A 12,386-nucleotide genomic window follows, 5' to 3' on the forward strand; every position below is an offset into this window, starting at 1 on the left:
ATTTCTAAGACACCGTTAAAGTCTCAGATTCCATGATGATGAAATGGAATCAAAGATCCTAATTCTGCCCTACCTGGTTTGGCTCAGTGGATAGAGTGTTGGCCTATGGACTGAAGGGTCCCTGGTTCGATTCTGGTCAAGGGCTTGAGGGATCGATCCCCACCCAGTAGGGGGGTGTGCAGGAGGCAGCCAATCAATGATTCTCTCTCATCATTGATGTTTCTATCTCTTGCTACCTCTCCCTTCCTCTCTGAAATCAATAAAAAATATATTTTAAAAAAGACCCTAATACTGATATAAACATACTACATTGTCATATTTTGAAATGTGATTCCTAAGACAGTACTTTACTTTAAAAATGCATTTTAAGCCGAAACCGGTTTGGCTCAGTGGATAGAGCGTCGGCCTGCGGACTGAAAGGTCCCAGGTTTGATTCCGGTCAAGGGCATGTACCTGGGTTGCGGGCACATCCCCAGTAGGAGATGTGCAGGAGGCGGCTGATCGATGTTTCTCTCCCATCGATGTTTCTAACTCTCTATCTCTCTCCCTTCCTCTCTGTAAAAAATCAATAAAATATATTAAAAAAAAAAACAACAAAATTTAAAATGTGCAGACATTTAAAAAATTGCATTTTAAATTTAATAATCAATCTATGTTAATAATAGTTTTTCAACAGTAAATTAATACTAAATATGTACTTCTGCATAGAAAGTTTGATTTTTGTGTTATCCAAGAACCAAGTTAGTTAGACTGTGATTCTTATTGAATCTGTGAGTTTCAATTCCTTGTCTAGCAATGTTGGCTGGAGAGGGCATAAACTCAAAGTGAAACATGGTAGGCTCAGAGTCTCAATGGGAATTAAGGAAATACGTCATCTGAGTTGAAGTCCATCTAATAAAAATGTCTGGAGTTTTTTATTTTGGAAGCCTTTTATTCTAAGTTCATCTTCTCTGTACCTATACTGATTCTACCTGCTCAAAGATGACCTAGTTAACTGGCCTTCAGGTTAGGACTTTACTCAGCCCCTGAAGTGGCTAATTCTTAGGTGAAGTTACCTCTAACTTGGGAAAGTAACAAGATTTTTCCCATCTACAGAATGAAATAGAATTTAAAAAGTTTTTAAATATTTTAGTTTAGCATTCCCTTCTGAGTAGAACACTGTTCACAGTCTGGGAGGTCAGGAAAGCTCTAGCCCTGGAGAGATGAACTGAGAGCAAGGGAGTGGCCAGAGCTGGAGGAAAGTCACTGAGTCTCCACCCACCCCCAGCGCAGGTTCCTGTGAGTTCTGAAGCACGCTCCCCTCTGACCGCCCAACGCTTTAGTCCAGGGCACTGCAACCACGTGAGGAACAGACATGTGAGCAGCATGCTCCTGTCCAAGGAGCATCAGCCCCGTGAGCAGCCTGCCCCAGGCCTAAGAGCAGCAGCCTCATGTGGCCTGCCCCTGTCCAAGGAGCAGCAGCTGTGTGAGCAGCCCGCTCCCCCATCCGAGGAGCACCAATCACGCGAGCAGTCCGACCTGTCCAAGGAGCAGCAGCCGCATGAGCAGTCTGCCTATGTCTGAGAAGCGGCAGCCTTGCGCAGCCTGCCCCCATCCAAGGAGCAGCAGCTGCGCACAGCCCCCATCCTGCACCAGTCCGAGGAGCAGCAGCCACACGAGCAGACCGCCCATGTCCGAGGAGCGGCAGCCCCGCACAGCATTGCACCGGTCCGAGGAGCAGAGCCACACACACCTTGCACCTGTCCGACAAGCAGGAGACGGGTGAGTGGCTGGTCCTCGTCCGAGGAGCAGCAGCCACGCGTGCAGCTCACTCCCATCAGAAAAGCAGCCGCGTAAGCAACCCAACCCCGTCCGAGGAGCAGCAGACTTGCAATCAATCTGTCCAAGTCCAAGGAGCAGTAGCCCCACAAGCAGCCCAACACATTAGAGGAACAACAGCAGCGTGCAGCCAGCCCCCATTCAAGAAACAGCAGCCACGTGAGCTGTCCCCCCCAGTTAAAGGAGTAGCAGCTGCGTGTATAGCCCGCCCCCATTCAAGGAACAGCAGCCTCGTGATCAGCAAACCCTCTGTCTGAGGAACAGCAGCTGTGTGAAAAGCCTCCCCCCACCAGCGAGAGGAGCCACTACGGCTGTGAACAGCACCCACCAGAGGAGCTGCTGCCAACTGAGGAGCAGCTGCTACTACAACTGCCCGAGGAACAACTGCAGCCCGAGGAGCCACTGCCACCCAAGGAGCAGCCCACGAACAACTCAACATCTAGATATGGCGGTACGATCAAACATGGGTAGACAAAGAAACCCCCAAAGGAAAGAAAAGGAGGACTTGCCAGAAAAGCAGCTAAGTGATACAGAGGAATGCAACATGACAGAAAAAGAATTCAGATTAAGGGTCCTAGAGTCCATAAATGGGATGGAGGAAAAAATCAACAACTTCTGCAAGAATCAAGAAGAAATGGATGAAAAAATCAATAACTTATGTAAGAATCAGGAAGAAATGAAGAGTGATAAAGCTGCAATAAAAAACACCATTGAAAGTTTCAACAGTAGACCAGGAGAAGCGGAGGACCAAATTAGCGAATTAGAAGACAGGGAAGCAAAACACACCCAAACTGAACTGCAATTGGAGAAAAAAATTAAAAGACAGGAGGAGAGCCTAAGAAAGCTATGGGACAACATGAAATGAAACAACATATGAATAATAGGGGTGCTAGAACAACAGAAAGAGGGACAAGGGTTAGAAAACCTATTTGAATAAATAATATCAGAAAACTTTCTTGAGGTGGGGAAGAAAAAAGTCACACAAGCCCAGAGAGTCCCAAACAAGATTAACCCCAAAAGACCCACACCAAGACACATCATCATCACCATGGCAAATGTTCAGGACAAAGAGAGACTCTTACAGGCTGCAAGAGAGAGACGGAAAGTTACATACAAGGGATCTCCCATTAGATTATCAAATGATTTCTCAACAGAAACACATCAGGCCAGAAAAGAATGGACGGAAATTTACAAAGTGATGCAAAGCAAGGGACTAAATCCAAGAATACTCTATCCAGCAAGGCTATCATTCAAAATTGAAAGGGAAATAAGAAGCTTCACAGACTAAAAAAGGCTAAGGGAGTTTATCACCACCAAGCCAGCAATGCAAGAAATGCTAAAGGGACTAGTGTAAAAAGAAGAAATAAAAATCTAAGAAAGAAAACAGGTACAAAAATAGAAATGGCTACAAACAGTACCTTTCAATAATAACTTTAAACGTAAACGGACTAAATGCTCCAACCAAAAGACATCGAGTGGCTGAATGGATAAAAAAACATGACCCATACATTTGCTGTCTATAAGAGACCCACCACAGAAGAAGGGACTCACACAGACTGAAAGTGAAACGATGGAAAAATATCTTTCAGGCAAACGGAAATGAAAAAAAAAGCTGGGGTAGCAATACTTATATCAGACAAAATAGACCTCAAAGTGAAGGCCATAACAAGAGATTAGGAAGGCCACTTCATAATACTAAAGGGATCGATACAACAAGAGGATATAACCCTGATAAACATATATGCACCCAATGCAGGAGCACACAAATACATAAAAAAACTCCTGGAAGATATCAAAGGAGAGATTGACAACAATACAATCATAAGTAGGGGACTTTAATACACCACTGACATCACTGGATAAATCCTCTAGACAAACAATCAGCAAAGAAACAGCATTCCTAAATGACTCACTAGATCAGATGGACTTAATTGACATCTTCAGAACACTTCACACCAAAGCCACGGAATATACATTCTTCTCAAGGGCTCATGGGACATATTCAAAAATAGACCACATATTGGGTCACAAACAAAGTCTCCCCAAATTCAAGAAGATTGAAATCATACCAAGCATCTTCTCAGACCACAATGGCATTATATTAGAAATAAACTACAATAAAAACAACCCAAAATACTCAAACACTTGGAAGCTGAATAGCATGTTATTAAATATTGATTGGGTTACCAATGAGATCAAAGAAGAAATTAAAAACATCCTGGAAACTAATGACAATGAAAACACAACAATCCAAAACCTATGGGACACAATGAAAGCAATCCTGAGAGGAAGTTTATAGCTCTACAGGCCTATCTCAAAAAACAAGAAAAAATGGTAGTAAATCATCTAACTCTACAACTCAAAGAATTAGAAAGAGAGCAACAAGAAAAGCCCAGAGTGAGCAGAAGGAAGGAGATAATAAAGATTAGAGCAGAAATAAATCACATAGAGACCAAAAAACAATACATAAAATCAATGAAACCAAGAGCTGGTTCTTTGAAAGGATAAACAAGATTGATGAACCTCTAGCCAGGCTCACCAAGAAGCAAAGAGAGAGGACCCAAATAAACAAAATCAGAAATGATAGAGGCGAAATAACAACAGACCCTAAGGAAATACAAATGATTGTTAAAAAGTACTTTAGACAACTCTACTCCAACAAACTAGACAACCTGGAGGAAAATAGACATATTCCTAGAAAAATACAACATTCCAAATCTCAATCAGGAAGAATCTAAAAATCTCAACAGGCCAATAACTATGGAAGAAATTGAAGCAGTCATCAAAAACTTCCAGCAAACAAAAGCCCAGGACTAGACGGCTTCACAGAGGAGTTTTACCAAACATTCAAGAGCTAAAACCTATCCTCCTCAGACTATTCCAAAAAATTCAAGAGGAAGGAACACTTCCAGGCTCATTCTATGAAGCCAGCATCACCCTAATACCAAAACCAGGTAAAGACAACACAATGAAAGAGAATTACAGGCCAATATCCCTCATGAACATAGATGCCAAAATCCTCAAAATCTTAGCAAATCAGATCCAGCAGTACATCAGAAAGATCATACACCATGACCAAGTAGGATTTGTCCCAGGGATGCAAGGATTGTACAATATCCGCAAATCAATAAACGTGATACACCACATAAACAAATTGAAAGAAAAAAAACCACATAGTCATATCAATTGATGCAGAAAAAGCATTTGACAAAATCCAACACCCATTTTGATAAAAACTCTCAGGAAGGTGGGACTAGAAGGATCATACCTCAACATAATAAAAGCCCTATATGACAAACCCACAGCCAACATCATTCTCAATGGACAAAAACTAAAACCATTTCCCCTAAGAACAGGGACAAGACAGGGATGCCCATTCTCACCACTCCTGTTCGATATAGTACTGGAAGTATTAGCCATTGCAATTAGACAAGAAGAAGAAATATAAGGCATCCAAATTGGAAAAGAAGAAGTAAAACTGTCCTTATTTGCAGATGACATGATATTATACATAAAAAACCCTAAAGACTCCATCAAAAAACTATTAGACTTAATATATGAATTTGGCAATGTAGCAGGATACAAAATTAATGCCAAGAAATCTATGGCATTTCTATACACCAATAGTGAACTTTCAGAAAGAGAGATTAAAAAAGGAATCCCATTTACCATCACACCAAAAAAATTAAAATACCTAGGAATAAACTTAACTAAAGAGGTGAAAGACCTCTACTCAGAAAACTACAGGATGTTGAAAAAAGAGATAGAGGAAGACATAAACAGATGGAAGAACATACCATGTTCTTGGATTGGTAGAATCAACATCGTTAAAATGTCCATACTACCCAAAGCAATCTATAAATTCAATGCACTTCCCATTAAAATACTAACGGCATGTTTCACAGTCCTAGAACGTACGCTCCAAAAATTCATCTGGAATAAAAAAAGACCCCGAATAGCTGCAGCGATCCAGAGAAAGAAGAACAAAGTAGGTGGGATCTCAATACCAGATATCAAGCTGTATTACAAAGCCACTGTTCTCAAAACTGCTTGGTACTGGCACAAGAACAGACATATAGATCCATGGAATAGAATAGAGAGCCCAGAAATCGACCCGAACCAATATGCTCAATTAATATTTGACAAAGGAGGCAAGAGCATACAATGGAGTCAAGACAGTCTCTTCAATAAATGGTTTTGGGGAAATTGGATAGATACATGCAGAAAAATGAATGTATACATTCATTTTACACCATACACAAAAATAAACTCAAAATGGATAAAGGACTTAAATGTACGATGGGTAACCATAAAAATACTAGAGGAATCCAAAGGCAACAAAATCTCAGACAGATGCCGAAGCAATTGCTTCACCAATACAGCTCCTAGGGCATTGGAAACTAAAGAGAAAATAAACAAATGGGACTACATCAAAATAAAAAGCTTCTGCACAGCAAAAGATACCCTCAACAAAATAACAAGAAAGCCCAATGCATGGGAGAACATATTTGCCAATGTAATCACCGATAAGGGTTTAATCTCCAACATTTATAGGGAACTCATACAACTTAACAAAAGGAAGATAAACAATCCAATGAAAAAATGGGCAAAGGACCTAAATAGACACTTTTTAAAAGAGGACATTCAGAAAGCCAAGAGACATATGAAAACATGCTCAAAGTCACTAATAATCCAAGAGATGTAAATCAAAACAACAATGAGGTATCATCTCACACCTGTCAGAATGGCAATCATCAACAAATCAACAAACGACAAGTCCTGGAGAGGACGCGGAGAAAAGGGAACACTTGTGCACTGCTGGTGGGAATGCAGACTGGTGCAGCCACTATGGAAGAAAGTATGGAGTTTCCTCAAAAAGTTAAAAATGGAACTGCCATTTGACCCAGTGATCCCACTGCTAGGAATATATTTCAAGAAAACAGAAACACCAGTCAGAAAGGATATATGCACCCCTATGTTCATAGCAGCACAATTCACCATAGCTAAGATCTGGAAACAGCCTAAATGCCCATCAGCAGATGAATGGATCAGAAAACTGTGGTACATCTACACGATGGAATACTATGCTGCTGTAAAAAAGAAGGCATTCTTACCATTTGCAATAGCATGGATGGAACTGGAGAGCATTATGCTAAGTGAAATAGGCCAGCCAATGAAAGAAAAATACCATATGATCTCACTCATTTATGGATAATAAAGACCATTATAAACTGATGAGCAAAAATAGATACAGAGGCAGAACAGCGTCGAACAGACCGTCAAACTACAGCGGGAAGGCTGGGAAGGGTTGGGGGGCTGGAAGGGTGGGTAAGAGATCAACCGAAGGACTTGTATGCATGCATATAAGCATAACCAATGGACATAAGACCCTGGGGGGGGCGAGGGGGGGTAGGGGAGCCTGTGGGAATGTCTAGGGGAGAAAAAAAAAGGAGACATATGTAATACTCTTTGTAATACTTTAAGCAATAATAAATAAATAAATATATAAACAAACAAACAAACAAACAAATAAATAAATAAATATTTTAGTTTACTTTTCAAGATTACCAAGAAAAAGATTAAAGTAAATCTTCAATACTTTTCCGTACTGTGTAATAACATGATTTATATGAACACTGTAAATAACTTTCATCTTAATTATCATAGTCTTCCTGATACCTTTGGTGTCTCATTTTTTATGAAACTTTAATGTTTTAAAGGAATTCTTATTGATTCATTTTATCTATTTTTTGAAATTGGCTAAAGTCCTGGTTGTTTTGCAAAGTAAGTGACATTTAGCAGTCTGGAGACCATTTTTGTTGTCACACTGTGGATTGGGGGTTGTAAGAGTATGGGTTTTACTGGTATTTTGTGGGTAGAGGCCAGGGGTGCTAAATATCCTATAATGCACAGGACAACACATGACAACAAAGAATTATCCAGCCTAGAATGTCAATAGTGCTGAAGTTGAGAAAACCTTGTAATTTTAAAATGGATCTATTCTAAGCAATATTAAACTATTCTTATTTATTTTAAATACTATGTTAGAAAGAATTTGCTTCCTAAAATAATGTTAGCTGATGCTGATTCTTTGCCACATTTTCAGCAACAAAATACAAATGTTATTTACAAATCAAGTGATACCTATTATTAAACACTCCCATAATTTACTGGAAAAAAAGATTATCTTGTGCCACAGTAGCACAGCAGGAAACTTCTTTATTTGTCAGAAAACAACCACTGGTAAAGAGAATCTAAGCAGATGTTTTTGGGAAGACCTTAAAAGGATATTATGTTTTGGAAGTTTCAACAAGAATAGATTCTTTTCTGGCTATATTTGAGCCCTTATTATGGAATGAAAAACATGTTTTAGAAATCATACAAATTATTTTAGGCTTTTAAATGTTTCCTTAATTTTAAAATAATGAATAGTAGAGAAAAAGACTTTCAAAAGGAAGACCCAGAGGGGAGACTTTGCTTAAATAAAAAAAGAAAAGAAGGTGGAAGGCTAGATTTTGCTTCAGACAAGAGAAGGAAATTAGCATCTTTCTCAAAAGAGGAGGAAATTAGCCGTCAGAAGAAACAGAAGCAATAATTGGATGAGGGCATCTAAGACTTTGTACCTTTCACAGAGTGAAACCATAAAAGAAAAATCACTACTAGGACTTTTTGTTTAAAAACACCTAATAATCGCATTTTGGTTACTTAAAATGGTTATGTAAACATTGTTCTATGCTTTCCTGTTTTACTTATGTTTCTGATGTGAACCCATATATTTCTACATTGTGAACAAAGTAATTATATGTATACTAGAGGCCCAGCGCACGAAATTTGTTCACCCCGGGGGGGCGGGGGGCGCGATCCCCTCAGTCCGGCCTGCACCCTCTCGCAGTCTGGGAGCCCTCGGGGGATGTCCGACTGACGCAGAGGCAGGAGAAGCTCCCGCCACTGCCACTGTGCTTGTCAGCCATGAGCCCAGCTTCTGGCTGAGCACCACTCCCCCTGTGGGAGCGCACTGACCACCAGGGGGCAACTCCTGCCTTAAGCGTCTGCCCTCTGGTGGTCAGTGCACATCATAGTGACTGGTCATTCTGCCATTTGGTCGATTTTCGTATTAGCCTTTTATTATATAGGATATACAAGTGTAATAATTTCCTAGGAATTGACTACGCATTTCTCACAGTTCTCTAGATGACAAAAAAGGGGGGAGGAGAACATAGCTCAAAACAAACTTGCTCCAACTCCTGTGATAATATTATAATTTAAAAATCAATTAATATTTGTTGATACTTAAAACTGCAATTAGAAATAGCTTCTAAAGAGACATCATGTAATGAAAATATACATTAACTAGAGGCCCAGTGCATGGATTCGTGCACCAGTGGGGCCCCTCAGCCTAGCCTGCACCCTCTCGTAATCCAGGACCCCTCGGGGGATGTCAGACTGCCAGTTTCTGGCCTAGCCTGTGAGGATTGGGCCAAAACCACTCTGCCTGCCTGCCTGATTGCCCCTAACCTCTTGCCCGCCTGCCTGATTGCCCCTAACTGCCTCTGCCTTGGCCCCCGCTGCCGCAGCTTTATCCCTAAGGACATCCGTAATGACCTTCGGAAGGTTGTTCAGCTGTCTGGTCTAATTAGCATATTATGCTTTTATTATTATAGATCATACAAATCAGTTTAAATGAGGAATGCCATGGAGTACAGAATTTTCGTAGTAAAATTTTATAGTTATGTTTTTATTTTCTTATGTTGCTGTATATTATTACTATTGCTAATTAAATTTTACTTTGTAAAATGTAGTATAAATACACAAACCCTGGGAAACATTTATATTCAGTTTTGCTTTTCATATATTTTCTAACCCATTAGGAGCAGTGGTAGAAACTTCACAGCTACACAAAATGGTTCTAGTGTAAGTTTTTCTCACATGAGAACAATACACTATATTTAAAATTAAGGATTTTATATTTGATTTTATAGGAATATCTTGTAGTTTTACTAATCACGCATATATTTCTGTACACTGTAAGAAATTTATTGTTGATCTGTACCTTTATAAACAAGATCATAAAACTCAACTTATAAAAAAAAGTTCCTTTCATTGATTTTAATAACAGACAATACATAAAATAACCATTCCCAGATTTCTTTATCATATTAAAAACAACATTTAAGGTAGAATCCTGAAAAGGCTAAAACAGGACTCAAGTGAAGTAGCTATATTCAATTACTAAATCTGTCCAGTATTCATATCCAATGTTTTAAGAGCAGGATGGAGGACATGGATGATAGGAATAAAGATAAAGGATAGATATATTGGTGACTGATAGTTCCAAGTCTTACCATACAATATCTGACCTGCTTTTGGATCCTGAAAATAATATTGAAAAGATTCAATGGATTTATACCGAATAACTACTAGAAGGAACTATAGTAAATACTAGGTGTGTATATATGAAGGGTGGGAAAGGTTGTCACAGCAGATCTTATTTAAAGAAAGGAGGAGAGAGACAGAAATATCAATGATGAGAGAGAAAATCATTGATCAGCTGCCTCCTTTCCCCCACCTACGGGAATTGAACCTGCAACCCTGGCATGTACCCTAACTGGGAATTGAACCCTGACCTTTTCAGTGGAAAAAATGTATGGGAACCAGTTCCTAATCACTCTGCAACTGGTTTTTAAGATTGTGGAATATTCAATTATCCTTTATGTGCTTCTAATATTACAGAAGGTAGTAAATTTATTATTTAATAATAAGCTAATAAGAGATGAACAAGACTCGCCAGTGGTGAGAATGTGGAGGAATAACTATTACTAGTTTAGTTATTGACATTTTCCAGAAATGTTTGACAGCCTTAGAACAGGAAAATAGAACACTATGTGTCAGTTTATAACAAGGATTTAAGATTGGGGTAGGGGACAGCTAGAAGGACAGGAGGGCTAGGATATGCAGAGGCCTCGGTCAAAAACTGACTAACTTATAACTGGTATGGATTACAAATGCTAAAAATTTTAGGATAATTTCAATGTAGCTGTGCAGCTTTTAAAAAATATGATCATGTGAAAAAATTAAACCATGTTATCAATTGCTTAGTTTTAAGTGTGAGTCTGCTATTTCATTTACTAAGAAGTCACAATTGACTAATACTTTTTAATCAGCAGAAAGACATGTAGATAATTTATTTGCTAAAGGTTTTTTAAAAAAGGATGTTTTAAAAACTGTTACTATATACTTACCTGCTTTATTACTAAGCTTGTATAAGAAAGTTTGGCGAGGGTCTGAATGATCTCGACATGTCAACTGTAAAAGAGAACCTGATTTTTTCCATTTCTGCATAAACCATAGACCTAGAGAGTTATAAATGATATGTGAGTATAACTAGAAATATATAGTAACATATGCTAAGGTTATTAATTTTAATATATTTCATTTCACAAGAGACATCCTCCAAATTAGCATTCTGTTGGCTAATAAACATATTTACAAAATATTTTCATTTTGTGATAACAAATATATACACATCCACATATGGGTTAACTATGGGTTAATGGAGGTTAAAATAGGGCTTGCTATTTCTTTTTTTTTTTTTAATATATTTTATTGATTTTTTTACAGAGAGGAAGGGAGAGGGATAGAGAGTTAGAAACATCAATGAGAGAGAAACGTCGATCAGCTGCCTCCTACACACTCCCTACTGGGGATGTGCCCTCAACCAAGGTACATGCCCTTGACTGGAATCGAACCTGGGACTCTTGAGTCCGCAGGCCGATGCTCTATCCACTGAGCCAAACCAGTTAGGGCAGGGCTTGCTATTTCTTAATCAGTAATAAAATAGATAATGGTCTATGAAGAACAAATCTGGGAAAATTGTACCTTTAGATATATTTGACCAAATTATAAAGTAGAGGGAGATAAAACTTCAAATACAGTAGTATATCCCAACCCCTAAGTACTGAGTCTTTACATTATAGTTAATTATAGTTAAGTTATGGCAGACTGATTATATAAGACCAACTCTGAGAATGAGGACTTGGTTAATGTTTGTTAGCAATAGTTGAATATAATTTAACTTTCATATTTAACTGTATTTCTTTATATTACCAGTTACCCATATTTAAATGCATCTTCTCTTATGTGAAACCCTAATCACTCTGGAATTGGTTTTCAAGATTGTGTAATATTTAATTCTACTTTTGGTGCTTCTAATATATATTACAGAAGGGAAGAGGATTAATCAAGAAAAAAAAAATTAACTGATTAAATCTGATCATTGAAAGCCTACCTGGGGGGAAGTTTAGTGAAGAAAGAAATTCAAAGTATTGCATCTTATTCATATTGGGTTCTATTTTTTTTTTTATTATTATTTATGGATTTCATTTTTCTCATGTCCTAATTTTCAAATACCAGCATTTGAAATAAGATACAAAATAAAATGTTTGGTTTTTTTGATCAATGGAAGAAGTGAAAGACAAAATGAAAATAATAGTTTTAAGGCTCAATGAAAAAACAAAACCAAAATGAAATCTAATTTATCCTCTCAATAGGAATCAACTGACTAAATTATA

General features: G+C 38.3%; 1 protein-coding gene across 32 annotated transcripts in view; it reads right to left on the reverse strand.

The window, feature by feature from the left end:
- The window catches only part of FAM135A (family with sequence similarity 135 member A), a 106,643-nt gene that overhangs the window by 8,326 nt on the left and 85,931 nt on the right, over nt 1-12,386 (reverse strand). For all 32 annotated transcript variants that reach the window (XR_004969011.1, XM_036318336.1, XM_036318331.1 and 29 more), the window contains one exon: nt 11,058-11,168. Coding sequence is in view for 31 of the 32 variants with exons in the window: in XM_036318336.1 (XP_036174229.1) it covers nt 11,058-11,168 (111 nt within the window). In the remaining variant the exon portion in view is untranslated. The remainder of the gene's footprint in view (nt 1-11,057; nt 11,169-12,386) is intronic.

Source organism: Myotis myotis, unplaced genomic scaffold, assembly GCF_014108235.1.
Source record: "Myotis myotis isolate mMyoMyo1 unplaced genomic scaffold, mMyoMyo1.p scaffold_m19_p_7, whole genome shotgun sequence".
In the NCBI taxonomy this organism is placed as follows: Eukaryota; Metazoa; Chordata; class Mammalia; order Chiroptera; family Vespertilionidae; genus Myotis; species Myotis myotis.